Source organism: Helianthus annuus, chromosome 13 (genome assembly GCF_002127325.2).
Source record: "Helianthus annuus cultivar XRQ/B chromosome 13, HanXRQr2.0-SUNRISE, whole genome shotgun sequence".
Classification (NCBI taxonomy): Eukaryota; Viridiplantae; Streptophyta; class Magnoliopsida; order Asterales; family Asteraceae; genus Helianthus; species Helianthus annuus.
Window position 1 is genome coordinate 167,756,132 of NC_035445.2, and position 18,756 is coordinate 167,774,887.

An 18,756-nucleotide genomic window follows, 5' to 3' on the forward strand; every position below is an offset into this window, starting at 1 on the left:
TTGATCTAAATATGTATTTGGATGTCAAATAAGTTATGTTATATGCTTTAACTTTTAAGCACATTGATATCAGGTGAGTTGAACTGTTGAAAGTTGAAACTCTTACTTCGGATGCCTTTTATTTATATCAGTTAGTTACCTCACTCGCATAAAATCTTGTCAACTTTTTAGTGGATTAATTAGTTGATTAAGCACAGGCTTCTTTTCTTAGAAATATGACCCTGATTCAGCTTAAATAGCCATAGTGGTTGATATATCACCTCTTTTCTGAGCCATATTATTGTTCTATACGGGTTAGAATTGTTATCATAATAATATATATTCTGTTAAAAATATAAAGCAACTTGTTGATTTAGGAGGTTTTTAACAATTTAAAATCACTTTGGATCACTTTTTCACCCCTTATACCTCTTTCCTTTCTAGCCAAGTTGTAAATTTTCGCCCACCCATCCGACACTTCTAATATAACAAACACATACTGATTTCACATTTCTTATATGTGTGTATGCAATCGTGTAGTGTATGCAGTGGCGGAACTAGAAGAAAAATTCAGGGGTATCCTAAACTTACTTTTTAACGTACATCCATAAAATAGAGATTTTTTTACCATATATTCAAGGGCTATGATGGAACCGAAAATCTTAATCCTAAGGGTCACGGTGTAACTTAATTAGTCTTCATTAGCGTATATCAACAAAAAATTTACTTTCATAAAATAAAATAAGAGACATTATATTAAAGTCACATATTTGCAATCTTTTTATCATTTATACTTAACATTTTTAATACTCGGTAAAAAAATTTATATATATAAAACAACAAAAAGGAATTTTCGGTGTTATATAAAAAAAACTAACGTAAAGTAAGCTAAAAGAAATGACTATTATTTTAACCTAAAGAAATAATTTTAGAAATTAAATTAAAATATATATTAAATACTAAGGATATAAATATAGCTATACGATTTTTTATTAAATACCAAGTAACATAAAAGGTTACTATATGATTTTTTATGTTATCATCGTGTAATTTAAAATTTTCATATAAAAGTAAAAAAATAAAAGGTTACTATATTTAAAATCTATACATATAAAAGTAGAAAAGTCAATTAGGAAAGGGCAAGAAGACCGTTCAGTTCACAACTCATAGCCTAGCAAAACTACAAAAATACCTAGCAATTGACAAAAATGCCCCTACTTAACCTAGCAAAACTACAAAAATACCCATCATCTTGTTCCTATGGTTTCACACTTTCTCTAATTGTCGCTGCAAGCCTGCAACAACGATCCTCGCCGGAAAAAAAATCAGTTAACATACCAGCTTTGTCCCAATTGTTTTTTGGCCGGAACATTTTCCGGTGATGTAACTTTGCGCTGCTTTTCTTGCTGTAACTACTCTACACTACCGATAAGAAGTTGAGCCGTAGCCCGTGCTACGGCTCGTTTAATGCTAGGTCCGCCCCTGACCAAGAGAATTACATCTTTCCAGGATACAATGTTGTAGAGAGATTGACTTTGTGGATAACAATCAAACTAAGACTTAGCGAATACCCTAGATTCATTACTAGCGGCTACGGCTCGTTTAATGCTAGGTCCGCCCCTGACCAAGAGAATTACATCTTTCCAGGATACAATGTTGTAGAGAGATTGACTTTGTGGATAACAATCAAACTAAGACTTAGCGAATACCCTAGATTCATTACTAGCTAGTTTGCAATGAAATATTAACTAGTTAATCGATATGTCAAGTATGGCTGTTTCGTCGTCAATTGACTGAACAAAGCAATAAATGAGAGTAGAAGTGAAGAACTGTTCTGAAAAAGAGGTATTAGTTGAAAAATGTTTTTTGTTTTCAGCTTCTAATTTCTATTTATTTTGAAATTTACTTGTCAATAAAAATTACATCAAGATAGATGGTAAACGGGCAACAAGCTGCACCGCCACCCCTTTTTGAATAGCAAAACTAAGTCTTTTAAAAACCATATCCATAGATCTCAGGGTCATAACATTACATGCATAACCCTTTGAACTCGTGTAATTAAAATCGAATGTTTCAATACATAATGTAAAGCTAGTCACAAATCACAATTGAAAGGTTCTGTGACTTGCAAATTTCCTCTGAAGTTTGCACACATAAGTTCATGCACCGAATTCACTCTCAACTACTTGACACAATAAGCTATGGGGTCAAGTGATGATAAATTCAATGCGGACTCATGTTTTTATTATCTTGTTGAGATGTACGAAACTGACAAGTGACAATTACGTATAACATCCTCTCAACCGATTGTCTTCATCAAATGATAGGCTAACACGTGGCATCTCTTCTTCATTAGCGAGACTTCATCGATCTTCACTAGAGGTAACTTGTTTCAGTGGTAAGTTCCTTTAATCTTCATCAGATGGTAACTTGACATCATAGGCTAGTTCCATAATCCTCATTCGTGGTAACTTGCCATTAGAGGCAAAATTCCATTAATTCTTCATCGGTTATAAGTTCCAATAAGAGGTATGTAACTTAGACCATGAACGACAAGTGCCATCAGACGCAACTTGTAACCGCTCCAAGGGTTCCTTGAAATTAACACCCTAAAAACAACAAATAAATATCTAGTTAAAAAATCAATCCCTTTTTTACAAGCAGTCGAAATTAGTTGAAACTGCTAAATTTGGGGAAAACCTTGAGTTCAAAATTGGAGATCTAGATGTCGAAATTGGGTGCCGAGAGTCGGAATAAAAAAACCCGCCTATAGCATTTATCCATTCATGTGGCTCATTTAGGCATTTGTGTCCATTACTTATCCCCGTATAACTTCAAACGTAATGAAAGTTATGCCCTTTTTAGCTTGAACCTTTTTCCAGTCCACTTCCGTGTGTCTAGTCGCACCAAATACGAGTATGCTAGATCATTGATCAACTCTGTATCACCATCAATGTGAAGATTAAGCATCAATCTGTACTTTGCACTTTTGTTTTCATTCACCTTGAAAATGATACAACTTAACTAAATAGAAGAAAAGATCATCTGCACATACGCAGATTCTTGAGCCAAATAAATTTTGTCCCGCTTGTGTTTCTGCATCAAAACAGTAAATCATGTCAAAATCGTAAACAAACAATATACATTTTATGATAATCTAGATACTTTTGCTTTGGTCATATGACAGAACTTGAAGGTTCACTGTTAAACCGGACCACATAAAATTTTACATATCAAGGGTTTAATTACATGATCTGAATGAAAAAGAAATGATCGATATGGGTTGTGTTTTACTAACCCGCAAAGCTGTAAACTTAAAGGAGCTTTCTGGATGAAAGCAACAATATGGGATGAAACCATCTTTCTGATTCAAACTTATCAAACTTGGCCCTTACTATTCCATATGGCTGATAAGGTACACTATCCCCTTTCTTCACCTCATAACCAACAGACAACATCAAAGCATATAAACCGGCATCTGATAGTATTGTTTCCACCTAAACATTTCAGTCTAGTAAACAAGAGCATATGAAAAGTTTCCACATTTGTAGTACTTCACTTTTTTTATAAATCAACTTTAGAGGATGTAAAGTTACCCAAAGTGTATTTTTAAAAACTAACACCCTTGAAATTGATTTAGTTAAAAAATTTGGCTATCATTGAAATAGTACTTCTTTTGTTGAGACGCTAATTATTAATAATTATTAATTTATACCACTGGAACTGCATGATGGTCTTGATAGTTCCGTTGAAATCTGCATGAAGATACTGCATCATTTTGAGGCTTTCTTCACCCAAAATTGTCATCCTCCTCTTTCTCTTCTAATCTCTCAAGAAGCTTGCTTGCCTCTGTTTCTGATTCCCATAAGTATTTTATTTCATTACATACCTCGATACTTAATTCTTCAACTTCCTTAAGATACCTCATAACTCCTCTCCACACCTCATATGTAAGCCCTGTTACACAACTTATTGTCAATTTAGTGACTGATGAAGCTACCTGAACCAGACTTCTCAACACACCATCACCACATCTCTCAATTTCAAGAACCTTCAGTGAAGGCAGTGCTTGAAGTGAGACATGAATCAATTGTGGACAATTCTTTACGTAAAGCTCTTTAAGGCGTGTAAACACTGCTGATGAACCCTCAGTTTTAGTTGACCACCTCTCCCATCCAGACATATCTTCAAATGTTAGAACTTCAAGTGAACGGAAGGCGTTAACATCATTTCCGGTTAACTCCAGACCTATGATTTTAACCTCATCCATGCCTTGAATCTGCAACCTCTTAAGTGAAGGGAGCAACCCAAATGGGGGTAGAGATGTGCATTTTCTACAACCACGTATTGACACAATAACCAACTCATGAAAAGAGCGATCACCAACCCAATTTGAAAATTGTGTTCCCCCGTATGACACCAGTGAAAGTGTTTTCAACGTATCACTATTAGGTTTCAGCTCATTGAGAACTTCCTCTTCAAGTGTATCCATTCGTGAGCCATCAAACACATCAACCCATTGCAGCTTTAATCCAGTAATCTTTTTTAGACATAAATTCGCCTCCCGTGCATGCTTTGTGCTTTGCACTTTGTGTAATCCCTCAATGGAAACTTCTCCACGGAGATTTGTTAATCCCTTGAGCTCATTTATTGCAAAACCATCATCTCCTTCAATGATGATCTTGGTGAGAGTCTGTAGGCTTTCCAACTCACCAATCCCAAATGGCAGCTTCTCCAAAAGCGGAGTATCCCTTATATCAAAATGTCGCAACTTTTTAAGCTTCGAGAAGCTTTCAGGCAACTTGGTCAAATTTTCACAACCAAAAACAATCAATGTCTGTAAATTATAAAGATTGCTAACATTCTTCGGTAACTCTTTTATATTAGTTTTAGCTAAATTAAGATACCGCAAGTGCTTCAAACTATCGATGAACTCTGGTACCTCAGTTATTTGAAAATGACTCAAAGAAAGAACCCTTAATAATGTTAAGCTAGGAAGTAAGTCAACCAGAATCTTATTAGATAAGAAAAAGTAGTTCCAACTATGATCCACATCAATAGATACCGCTAAAAGTGTTCTCAAGCTTTTGGCACCTTTGAATGCCTCAAACTTATGGTAACCTACATACTTCTCGCGAGAAAATGACATATGGCGATACTTTGCCAAATGTTCGGTGCCTATCTTCATATGGTTATCAAACCTTAAAAAAAGTTCTCCGGCAACAAGCATGGCCAAGTCATTCATCAGATCATGCATGATAAACAGTGATTCATCATTAGGTGCATGTTGGAAAAATGACCTTGATAACAATATTTCAAAATAGCCATGGCCCAAGCGTTCCGGTGACTTGGTTGCATTTGATGGGCTCAAAAACCCTTCCGCCATCCACAATAATACCAACTCTTCCTTGTCAAACAAATAGTCCTTTGGGAACAAGGAGCAGTATGCAAACAGCTGCTTCAAATCTGCAGAAAGATCGTGGTAGCTAAGCCTAAGAGCTGGAACAATCTTATCACTATTTTCTAAATTCCATATCTCACTGTTCAACACGTCTTCCCAGTCTTCTACATTTGTTCTCGTCCCCAATAGCCTTCCAATTGCCTTCAAAGCCAAAGGCAAACCAGCACACTTTTTCACAATGCCTTCACCATGTGGTTTAAGTGTTGTGTGTGAATTGAAGTTCTCTACGCCTAAAGCATGTAGAGCTAACAAAGATAGAGCATCTTCATGTGACAAACTCTTAAGAGAATCTAGGTGACCAATACGTAGCTTTTTTAGTAATTCTTCTTTACGAGTTGTCATGATTATCCTACTTCCAGGGGCACATGAACGAAATGGGAGCACTAGCTTTTCCCAATCGTCATCATCTTCATGCCACACATCATCAAGTACTAGTAGAAATCGTTTGTCCTTAGATTTCTCTGTGAGAGCCATTTGAAGCTGATCTAAATCTTTATATTCCTTGCTTTCTTTAGTCATAGATTGAAGGATGATATCACTTATCTTAAATACATCAAAATCATCAGAAACACAAACCCATATCTTGGGTTCAAAGTGTGTCTGCACCTTAGTATCATTATACAAAAGTCTAGCTAGAGTGGTTTTTCCTACCCCACCCATGCCAACTATGGGTACAATGCTAAAATTTTCCTTAGATGACCCATCATCCCCTAACAACTTGTTCAACAATTTCTTTTTTTCAACTTCTCTTCCAATAACACTAGATCCATCTGGCAAAGAGGTTTCGCTTCTTCTACTAGTATTTCTTGGCTTCTCATCAGTGGCGGACCTAGGAATTTTTTCATAGGGGTGCGAAATATTTTTAAAAATTTTAGGCCTCTAGGTATATAAGTAAAAAACCGGTTCGTATCGGGTCGGGTCATGTAAAACAAACGAACATCAAACTAAATTCATATAAACATCAAAAACATGTCAAACCTTGTTACAAACATAATTAAAACGTCGACGCCCTACGAGTTTTCATTTTTTGAAATCTATCCAAAACATCATCTAAAATTAAAATTCTTAAGCAATTCTTTCTCTATATAACACAAGTTTATCGCTTCATAACACAATGTTTCAAATTTAGTTTTAATTTTCAACTATTCAAGCTCTAGAAATCATAACGTAAGTTGTAATCACCCTAAAATATATAAACAACATAATCTAAATATATATAAACAACATAATCACCCTAAAAATCATCTAGACAACCATAAACAACGTTAAAACACACAAAATTTCCAACCTATTTAACAACTTTATTACCCTTTTTTCTCCTATAATATCAACCAAAGTCATCAAAATAACAAAGAAACGTACCCGTTTTCGGATTCCGGTTAGATTTGGTGTCAAACGACGGTGGTATGGTGGCTATTTACGGTGGTCGCCGGCTGCTGGACTGTTGTCATTGGGTGATGTTGTTCGTTGGCAGTGCAGGGACGCAAGAGAGAGAGAGTGGGAGAGAATTTCTAAAGGTTTTGGGCTTTAATTATTTTATTATAGTTTGAAATATTGTTGGGTTTGGTTAATGGGCTAAAACTTAGTGGGCTAACTAGTTAGGAATTATAAGTGGGTAAATGTATGGGTATTTGGGTTTAGTTAGTTAGGTATTAAAAGTTATATAATTTAGGTAGTATTTTTTTTTAAATAGAAGTTTACTAAAAAATATAAAATATAAATTGATAACACTTTTTACCTAAGGGGTGCGGACGAAAAATTTCAAGAGTGCGGTCGAAAAATTCCAAGGGGTGCGGACGAAAAATTCCAAGGGGTGCGAACGGGATTTTCGACGGAAATTAGCACTATTTTTTTTCCCCGGGGGTGCGCCCGCCCACCTTAAGGTGGGCTTGGGTCCGCCCCTGCTTCTCATCTATCTTAAGCAAACCTAGATCCGTTTTTCGTTTTTCTAGATTTTCTAACTCTCTGTTAATACGATCTAACTTGGGAGACAGCCTATGAGTTAGTGAGAAATTTGTGCAGCAAGTTGGTATGAGCTTTCTTACCATGCTGGTGGATGCTGCAGGCTCCTGCAGGGTGAGCTCACGACGCATAGCTTCAGTCGCCACGTCGTCGAGTACGTCGTCAATATCGTAAGCCAAGTGTTGGAGAGCATTCAGCCATTCTTTGACAGATTTATAGGTAACCTCCTTCTGAGAGGCATCGTTAAGCAGATCTTGGATCCTGGAGAGTGTCTTCTTCAACTCCTTCAGCTCGTTGTGAATACCCTGAGCACGAGCAATTCGCTTGAAGGCTTCATCGGTCAGTTTCTTAACAAGGACTTTGAGGAGTTCATTTGCAAGAGTTTCAGCCATGGTTAACAGTGAAATGGGAATGAGGTCTGAAGATGAAGAGAGGAGTGTAGATAAGATAAGATAAGATATGAGTGGAGTGCTCAGAATGAATGAATGTAGTCATGGTTTTATAGTGGTCATCTGACAAGAGGAGTTGAGATAAGATATGAGTGGATAGAAACAACGACTCTGTTCATGGTCTTGGTCGACATTATTCTATAGCATATTCCAAGTTGCCGACACTCATTTACATAAGAAGCAATCTTTTAAAATCCGGTTTCGGATTGGACTTGAAAACAGTTTAACCGGATGAATCGAACAGTTCAAACGGTACTGCCGGCCGGTTTAAACCGGTTTTTTAAAACATTGATAAAAAGGGTGTATTATATAGCAGAATTGGCATGTTTCTTGCTTGGTAAACAAGTCGTGCTTGTATTAGATGTTTTGATAAAACCGGTCATTCTATATTATATAAGCCACTAATACAATTAAAGTTGACTTGTTATCCCGTTTTATTAAACATGGGGGTTGGTTCCGGTACAAACCATATTTATCCTACAAACCGTAAGAACAGATCCTAGCACTTAAAACAAGTTAAATTAGCACATACCAAAACAATACATACATAAAAGTAGCACTTTTGAATTATATTAGCACATAAAAATTAATCAAGATAACTTATTTTAGCACACATTTGAATGATATTAGCACTTTTCTTAATCAGCACATTGAAAACAAAAAAAAAGATTCAAATAAAGAATTAATTGTGTGTTAGCATATTTATATGGAATTCAATATAATTGATATTATTTAGGATATTATTTTATCATTTCTCTATAATAGATTGGATGCCACATGACATTTTTAAATGGTTCTTACGGTTTGTATGCAAAATGTGGTTTGTATTTGATCCTACTCCATTAAACATGTATAATTTAATACATTTTTAGAACTCTTTAACTGTCGTTTCCTTTTTTTTATTCTTTCACCAATCACCATACATCTTATTTGAAAATCACTAACATCATGCCACTACAACCATACGTGACTTTGACTTTCTACAACCACATCCTTCAAGGTCAAATATATATATTCTCGTTTTTCACATGTCAGTTGGATTCGTATACATCGACAATATCATTTAATAGGATTAAGATCAAATACAAAGGATCTTAATTATAAGAAGTGTAAGAAGGATTTATAGAGTGACAAGTGTCCAATAACCTAAAAAAACCCACTACACAAAAAAACCCACTACAAAAAAAAAATAAAAAACCTTTAACATCCACCACCACCAAAAACCTAACCCCCCCCCCCCCCACATCACCCACCCTAAAAAAAAAAAAAAAATTGGTGGGTTTTTTGGTGAGGTATAGTTTTTTTTTTTTGCCGGGGGGGGGGGGGGGGGGGGGGGGGGTTAGGTTTTTGGGTGGTGGTGGGGTGGGGTGGGTGTTTAGGTTTTTGGTGGTGATGTAGTGGGTTTAGTTTTAGGTTATTGGACACTTGTAACTCTATAAATCCTTCTTACACTTCTTACAATTAGAAGGCTTTGTAGAATAACTTGACCCTCATTTAATAATTTTTAACCACCTACCTTATTTTAATCTTATCTTTACTATCTATATTGATATACTGATATTTTCCAATTTATAATTATGTTAAATTTATTGCAACATTAAGATGCAACTTTATATTTGTTAGGGACTATTTGCAACCTTTAAAAATACTGGAAATTGGTATGGTATGGAGTAGTTGGTCTAGTCTTTATGCTATGAATGTTAACAAGATCAAAGTGAAGATAAGAAAGAAAGGAGTGTTGTGCTCTGTTGTGATTGGAGATAAGAATTGAGTGGACAAAACAAATGATTAGTTTTTTAGACATGATAACCAAATGTCTTGGTCTAACAGTTTTTAATATATTGTACAAGGGGTAGTTCCCAGTATTAAATGAGCCAGCACATTTTTGTTACCATTTATTGATTATACAATTATATTTTGAGATGCTTCATTTTTATTGCTTGTGTTGCTGTTAGAAAGCAGTTTACAATTTTTGTAAATAAAAAGAATATAGAAAGAATAAACTATACAATTAGTCTTTTTAGTAAGAATAAAAAAAATCTAGGAATAAATTGAAAAGATAGAGTTAAGGTAACATCTTAGGCCATCCTAAGTCGCAGCTCATATGGTGCCACCATCCCCCATAGCGCCATATGGCGCCCGGAACACCGCCCCGCCCGGCGTTATGGGGGATGGGGGTGGGGGTTATGGAGCATGGCGTGATATGCAGAGCGCCGTGAACTTTTGTTTCTCTCTCTCTCTCACACACATATATATACATACATATATATCTATAATTTCTCTCACACACATGAATATGCATACATGTTATATAGCCTCCTTTCCACTACACACTCAAGTTATATACCCCCCCCCCCCTCCCTTCTTACATATTTCGCCACTTGTCATATAACCTCCCTTATAAGGCCTTACCACTTGTCACACATGCTCTTAAAGTAAAAAAGAAAAAAAGAAAGTTATCTTCTGAAAGTATGATGATCAGGCTAAAAAAAGAGTACATTCAAACCAATAAACATAAAATTACTATTTAACATGTGAGACTTGAGATATCTTTGAACTTGACTATCGTATTGGTTTGCTGCCTAAAACACTGAAATCTTATGTATCACAAAGTGTAATTTTTGGGCTATTCTAGTTTATTCATATTGTTAGTCTTTGGGCACCAACTCTGAATTTGTAGAAGACTAATGAGCTGTTTGGCAACTTTTGAATGATTAAGTGCTGAACTAGTAAGATGTCTGAACCATTAAGTGTTGAACCAGTAAGATGTCTGAACCATTAAGAGCCAGTACAATGCTTAGCCGTTCAGAGGCAAATGTCTGACCAATTCAGATGAGAGTTCTTAACCATTCAAACTCAGTATAGTGCTTAACCATTCAGAGGCAAATGTCTTAACCATTCAAATATTTGTTGTCGAAACAAACAGTCTGAACCATTAAATGCTGAACAAATAAGATGTCTGAATCATTAAGAGGCAAACAACCAGCCCCTAACAGTTGGCGTATCGCAAGAATCATAGATGAAAAGAATGGCTAGGAAACACGATTCAAGGAGCAACTTTTGCTTAGGTGACTAAGCTTTAGCAATAAGGCTTATCGAAATGCACCCCCTTCTTACTAGTTATTACCCCCCCCCCCTCCCCCCTTGTAAGAGAGAAAAATAGCGAGCCCCACCCGTAAGTATGTGAGAGGAGGGGGATACATATAGTAACACCTTGTTTTATAAAATTCATAATGTGGGCGGATTTGGTCAGCGAGATGCAGAAATAATACTTCAAGTTCTATTATGTGAATAAGACATATTGTTCTTATTTTTGGCACAAATATTTTTTTTCCTAAAACAAAACAATTTAAGAAGGTTCAGTTTCTGAAATAAATTTCTGAACCTGCGGATTTATTGACATAATGGCTTAAAATGATGAAGAACATGAAAATTAAAATTAATTGAGAGTACACAATGCATCCAACCTCCTAAATTATTCTACTTAAAGATTTATTATATTAAACTTTTAAAAAGGGACAAATAAGCACATACGAATCAACCCAGCCTAGCGAGTCTGACCCATTACCTGACTCATCCACCCATCTACCTAATTCTAATTCTGAATGTCGTGTCTCAGACTACTCTACTTAACCAAGTATATAGCTGAGCAGAAGAAAATGGACAAGACTATAAACTTCATAATATACGTGCTTAACTAGCAATTGGTTGGACCACTCACTTTATAAAAGTGCGTTCTTGACTTACTTGCCTATGTGTTGGGCTTCCCGGTAAAGCCACAAACCCACAAAGCTAAAAGTCTATTTGGTTTTTAAAACACTGGTTAGTGGTTACAACAACTGACAACATTCAAGAGTCTATTTAATTTGATTACATATTTATATACTATTAAACAGAAAGAAAGGTCGGTGGAGACCTTTCTGTTTTAACCCTCAAATTTTTAACTTTTTTATTTCTCATCTTCAAAGTTTTGAACCAACAAAAAAGGCCCTTACACTTTCAAGTTTTTCCACTTTATGAAATACTATTAACCCTTATCTTTAAGTAAGTTACACATTCACTTCTAACTTTCAGTAATTGACAGCTTTGACCCTCTTAACATTTTCTACTTAATAACTTGATAACTCCTTTTGTTTAAATTACTTTTAAGACTTTACACCGCAACATGCGACACATTATTATACCCTTTTAATCTATGTTCTGCTATGTTAACGTCTAAATTACTTTTAGGACTTTACACCACAACGTCCGGGGCATACCCTTTTTTATCTATGTCTAGTGACGTTCCGTCCAAATTTTCTACTCAATAACGTGACACCTTTTGTTTAAATTACTTTCACGACTTTACACCGCAACATGGATAGATTATTATACATTTGTTTATCTATGCCTAATTACTTTAATGTCTTAATTACTTTTACGACTTTACACTACAACGTCCGAGACATACTCTTTTTTATCTATGTCCAATGACAATAATGTCACGAACATAATGGGTGTAACAAGGTAAAAAAAACGTGTAACATCACGTGCGCACACTGCACGTTAATGCCATCATCGTTACGCATGTAACGAAGTAACAAACGCGACGTTGCCGCTACAACGCGTGGCACAGGTCAGAATTCTAGTTCATGTTATTTTATAATGAATTATACTTTTATTTGTCTTAACTATTTCAAAAACGTTGTTACACGGATTATAAAGTAATAATATACTTTTATACTTTAGTCTAAATCTCAAATAAACGTTTGATGACATGTAATTATCTATTTAAATCTATTAATAGACCAAGTAAAATGGATAGGGGTTTATTTAACTTAGTTGGTTTAACTAATAGACTAAACAATACATCTCTTTTTTTCCTCGGCCCACGAGTACACCACGTGTGTTTATCAACACCATGAGAGAGAGAGAAAGATCAAGACCCATAGTGAATTTTGACATGGGTGGCGATGACAATGGCGAACTCATTGCAGAGAAATAGAAGCTGATGTCTTTGGTTTAACTTATAAAAGAGTAACGTATTAATCATGATCAGAAAATTTTACTTATAAAATAACAATACGTAATGACTTGTTAACTTTAAATAAACAATACGTAAACTAGAATCAATAATTTTATTCATTCTATAAAAAACCCACTTATCCTATTTCTGATATATAAAATTTTCTGAAAATGTCTGTAATACACATAAATATGGAAAAATTGAAATAAAGTAATGACTTGTTACCTTTAAATAAACTAGAATTTTGGACCCGTGCGTTGCACCTGGACCGCTAAACCAAACAAAAAAATAGATGTGAAAACGTTGAACAACACATGTACGATGTGGCACATTAACCCGTGCGTTGCGGCATGTTGAAACGTGAAATATCAAAGCTGAAACGTAAAACACTATCGTAAAAAAGAATAACTAAGTCGAATCGATAATATAACTCACGTAAAAAGTAAATAAGAAAAAAAAACTTTAATGACTTGTTCGTATATGCTTAGATGACTAGTACATTATTATGTGCAACTCCGTTTTAAGTGAAGCTTACATCGAAATATATATTTGTAAAAAGTTAATGAGATTAAAATGTATAACATACATAATATAAGGTGTGAGAATGAAAATAAAGAAAATTTATAGTTAATATTTCTTTTTATATAGATGACCCATCTATTGAATGCTTTGGGTTGTGAATGGTTAAATGTTGCTACATAATCCAATCAACAGAAATTAAAAAATAAATAATGGTTAAACCTTGCTACATAATCCAATCAACACAAACAAAAAATTGAATAGTAAAACGTGAGAGGGATCAAACTTAATAATTAATAGATGGAAAAATTATAAATGAAATTCAATAATGTAAAAGTGTTGACTCTAACACGTTTTTTTTACTCAATACGATATAAATTCGTATAGAAACCATTCAATTCAAATCAAAATAAAAAACTAACAATATAATAACGTTTCATGTCATTCATGCAACAAAAAAAACATCTAGTATCATCTACATATTTTTAACGAGTGTGAACACCCATTCATATATATGTATCAATTTGAAACATAACCGAACAACAGTGATTTCACGGTAACGGCGTTAATTCATTTTATCCTCTCCCTATCACCCTGTTTCATCTCAAAACCCTCAGACAACCCACCGCCACCGTTCCACCGTCCATTTCCGGCACCGTCAAATCCAGCCACCGGACACCTCTCCACACTCTAACCCTTTCCCCCACAACAATTTCTCCGAAACCTCCACTACCCAACAGATTCTTATGTTGGAACCCTTGGCATGCTTCCTTCTTCCCTAATCCACCGCCTTTCAACTGTAGGTGGTGATGGAAGTGGTCCATTTTCCGGCGGACCTAGGGCTCCGATTTAAGTTATTTCTCCCTTTCTGCTATCATCGGCCATTGTTGCCGGGTTCGATTACGGAACCCTAGGTGGCGGTGGTGCCCTTGCCGTAAGTGGTGGTTGCTAAAGCTTTCATCCTGTTGATGGAGATACTGTCTGATGACGGAACCATTCTTCGATTCAACGGTTAGTTGTCTCTGTCACTTCTTCAGATTTAGGTTATATCTTCCTTTCTGCTATCATCAGCCATCGTTGTCGGGTTCGATTACAGAACCCTAGGTGGCGGTGGTGCCCTTGCCGTAAGTGGTGATGAAACCCTATCATCGGCCATCGTTACCGGGTTCGATTACGGTACCCTAGGTGGCGGTGGTGCCCTTGTCGAATGGTTTTAGTTTTTATCGAACCCTAGGTTGCGGTTATGTCTTCGTGATGATGTTATGGTTATGGGAGTGGTTGTGGCCTGTGATAATGAAGTTGAATTTGTTGATGATCGATTCAGCCATATGTGACGACTGTGCATCCCGATTATTGCTAAATATCCCTAATTTCTTACTCATGGAAACAAATTGTTATAATCTTCAATTTTCTATGATTATCGAGGATTTCTTCGAGTGTCAAATTTTTAAAACTTTATATGGTTTAGGTAAAACGGCTATGATGATCAGGTTAAGTTTATCTGGAACAAATTTGTTATAGCCTTTCTTGGCGAGGCAATCAAGTTGTTTATGTGAAAGGAACATTAAATCTTTTGTGTTACAACAGTTAAATTTGCAGCCATATGGCAGGCTCATCATTTTTTGTTCAGTTATTCATGGATCTGAGCCTCATTGAATCGTTTTTGGTGGTCAAATTATACAGGAAAATCTCTATTGGCACAATTAAGTCGTTCTTTTATATGTGTAATAATAAAAGGTTATGATGATAAAGTTCAATTTGTCCTTTATTTGGGTGAAGTTGGGTAGACTGTTACCAGTTTGACAAGGCTAGTATTTTTTTGAGCAAATATGAGTGTTTATTTACTATTACCATTATTCTAATTATTATAAATCCGTTTATATTTTATATATTTATGTAGAGAATAGTAGATTGGCTTGCTGCAAGTTTCAAGAAAACTTTGACACAAGCAAATATTAGGTAACTGCATCATTAAAAACATGCTTGTATAAGATGTTGTAAAGTTGTGTTTTATTCTTTTTCTTTTTGTCTTTTAAGTTGCTAGGGATTATTCAGATAACGTCAGAATCATGGATCTACCCAACCCAAGCCTCCAAGCCTATTCAACACTCAGTAAGTCCACTTTTTTTAAGATTAATTTGGTTGTCCTTTAATCTGTTTCTTGTAGTATTTTAGGCTCATAAGTTGTCTGTAACTTTGTAATTTTGTTCCATTTCTTCATTGTTTTACTGTTAATTTTCTGTTTAAGGTTTGGACTGATTCAAGCCTTACAGGCTAATGCACGTTTGGGATGTTTTGTAGTTGTGGCTGGGCCTGATTTTCAGCATGAGCATTGTCACACTGAAGAGAAAAAGACATTGAATGAGGCTTTAGTATGTTTCATTCGCATTTACAAATGCCGTATCTAAGTTATCTTCTTTGGTATGTCTTTTTTTCAGGTGTTTAATTGGGGTCTTTGTGTTTGGCTTTCGGTTCATGACGGAATTCAGCGCGGCGGGGAAAAACTTAGTTTTAGACAAATTCATTCAATATTATTACTATTACTATATATTATTAATATATATTATTATTATTATAATTACTATTATTACTATATATTATTACTATATATTATTATTATTACTATTACTATTACTATATATTATTATTATTACTGTATATTACTTAACGAATTGAAATAAATAGTGATTTTAATATTATAATAATATATAGTTTTTTTAATATTTTTATTATTCTAAAACTATAATAATAGTTATTTTCTTTACTTTTTAACTTTAATATTTTTTTATTATTAGGGGTTAGGATAAGCTTGGTGTTAATCGGTATTGAACCAGTACCGGTATAGAAAATTCCGGGACGGTCCTATTCGGTATCAATACATGAAGGTAAAAACCGGCACTAATACAGAAAACGCCAAAAGTTGCTACCGAATTGATATTGGAAATCTTTTGGTTCGGGAAATTCAGTGATGCTACCCGGTACCATTTGCTCATCCCTGATCACGGTTACCGTACGAACAACGGTATCGTACACCTTTTTTTGTTGATTTTCTTCAACTTTTAATTGTTTCTTTTTTAGTTTCAGGGGTAGGGATGAGCTAGGTGCCAACCGATACAGAATCGGTACTGATACCGAAAATACCGGTTACGGTACCGGTACATGAAGGTAAAAAAAGGTAGTGAACCGGTACCAGGAACGCTAAAAGTCGGTAATAAATTGGTACTTGAGATCTTTCGGTTCGGCAAATTTGGTATCGGTACTAGAACAATTTTCTCATCTCCGACCACGGGTTTCATACGAACAATATCGTTACCATACAACTTTTTTGGTTGATTTTATTTTGGTTATCTTTTAGTGTTTTTTTCTACTTTTTCTTTTTATTCTTGTCAGCAGTTCCGTTCGCAACACGCTCGTAGTAATTTCAAAACACATGTAAAAATAGACTAAATGTTAAATTTTTTTTATTTTACTTGTTACCCACAAATAATTTAGAAAGATGTATGGATTTAGTTTAGGGCTGTCCAAACTACTCGACGATCGAAGATCGCTCGACGATTGCTCGAAAAATGCTCGAAAAATGCTCGTTCGATTCCCGCTCAGTTTGTAAATGACCCGATCGGATCGGTTCGATTCAAATTCAATCCGAGCATGAGCATAGCTCCGCTCGCTCATCGATCGCTCGGTTTCGCTCGAATTATTTTTATTAATAATTAATATATATATATATATATATATATATATATTATAGATTTTATAAATAAAAACCCAAAAAATATAATAGCAAAAAAAAAAAAAAACTAACAGCCCAAATAACATTCAACCCAACTTAATATTTAATATATAAATCTAAGTATCTAACCCTAAATCTATTCTTCCCTAATCAGTCGTATTCAAATTGCCGCTCGAATCTCGATCTCACTCTCCGGTCTCCACAGTCACATACTCACAGTCTCCGCCTCCGACCCTCAAATCTCCGACACACATATCGCCGCTGTCTCTAGTCTTCAATCTTCGGACGGTCTTCCACAGTTCATCAATCTGCTGTTTTTATTAATCTGTTGTTTTTGTTCAATTTGCTGTTTGGTATGTTATGTTTCTGTTTGGTATGTTTGTTATAGTAGCATAGAGAAAGATGGAGATCGATGACATTCGACAGTTGGAAAAATTTTGATGTAAACATAGTTGGTGATTAGCTGTTGTTTGTTCCAGGTCCTTTCTAGCTTCTTGCTAGTTGGGTCTGGTTGGTTGTATTCGCACTTTATTTTGTGTTGCTTTTGTATTCGCACTTTATTTTGTGTTTCTTATGTATTCGCACTTTATTTTATGTTGCTTTTGTATTCGCACTTTATTGTTTTTTTTTTTTGAACGAAGCCTTATTATTCAATCGAGCGAAAACGATTCGCTCGTTTTTTTTAGGATTTGATAAAAACTGAGCGAAACCGAGCCGATCGGATCGGATCGGTTCGATTCAAATTCAATCTGAGCATGAGCATCACTTTTGCGATCGGTTTTACAAATTTGATCCGCTCGGATCGGATCGGTTGTAATTCAATCCGAGAATGAGCAGACCCTCGATCGGATCGGATCGGATCGTGAACACCCCTAATTTAGTTACTCTTTAGTTAACTTTTGAATATCCAATTTGTTTAATCCATTTAATTTATAGTTAATTTCTATAAAGTTATGTATTGTACTCTAACATTTAAGGTGTTAATGATGACATGACATGTTAATCGGCATTGTAAACCTCCCTCCTCATGTTAAGGAGTATTAAATGGTTTATTTGTTAACATGTTAACCGAATGTTAAGACATTGAATTAACTAATCTTTTATTTTTTTTAACAAAAAACCACTAAAAATAGGGTTAGATGAAAGCTGATGAGATTAAACAATTCATAGGGAGTAAGATATAGTGAAATGGAAGAAAATAGATGATGTGTCATTTAGGTGAAGTTAAGAAGGGCTAAAGTAACCCCAAGGCCTAACAACTAAAGCTTGACTAATCACTCTATCTTTTATTGAACGGCGTATTGCACCGGCACGACTTGTCTGGTATTAGTATGAGAAAATTCTTAACACTCACCACTTTAAGAGAGGGATTACAAATTTACAATTAGGGGGTGCAAAAGAGCAGAGCTGCTCAAGAAAAAGCTCGAAATAAGTCGAATCTTATCTAGCCTAAGCTTGAGCTGAGCCTAAATAAAGCTCGTTTATTTATCGAGCCCAAGCTCGAGCCTGACATGTGAAGCTCGTCGAGCATTAGTGTACTATTAGTTTTTATTAATATTTAAAACTCTTATTTAAAGTTGTCTAGTAAACAAGCAGAGCAGAGCTTCTTTAAACTTGTTTACGAGCCGAGTCCGGACCTAAAAATTAGTCT

At 35.1% G+C, this 18,756-nt stretch overlaps 1 protein-coding gene across 1 annotated transcript; it reads right to left on the bottom strand.

The window, feature by feature from the left end:
• Positions 1 to 2,012: 2,012 nt before the first annotated feature.
• Positions 2,013 to 7,794, bottom strand: LOC110900308 (putative disease resistance RPP13-like protein 1). The gene is made up of 3 exons (XM_035982469.1): positions 7,424 to 7,794; positions 2,680 to 6,269; positions 2,013 to 2,588 (listed from the first exon to the last, which is right to left on the bottom strand). The coding sequence occupies exons 1-2, from the start codon at positions 7,792 to 7,794 to the stop codon at positions 3,770 to 3,772; spliced, it is 2,871 nt and encodes a 956-aa protein (XP_035838362.1). The 3' UTR covers positions 2,013 to 2,588; positions 2,680 to 3,769.
• Between the last annotated feature and the right edge of the window lie 10,962 nt (positions 7,795 to 18,756).

Coding starts and splice junctions, on each gene's coding strand:
- LOC110900308 (XM_035982469.1), bottom strand. CDS start 7,794: ATGGCTGAAACTCTTGCAAATGAACTCCTCAAAGTCCTTGTTAAGAAA. Junction 6,270..7,423: donor ACTCATAGGCTGTCTCCCAA/GTTAGATCGTAT, acceptor AAAAATTCCTAG/GTCCGCCACTGATGAGAAGC.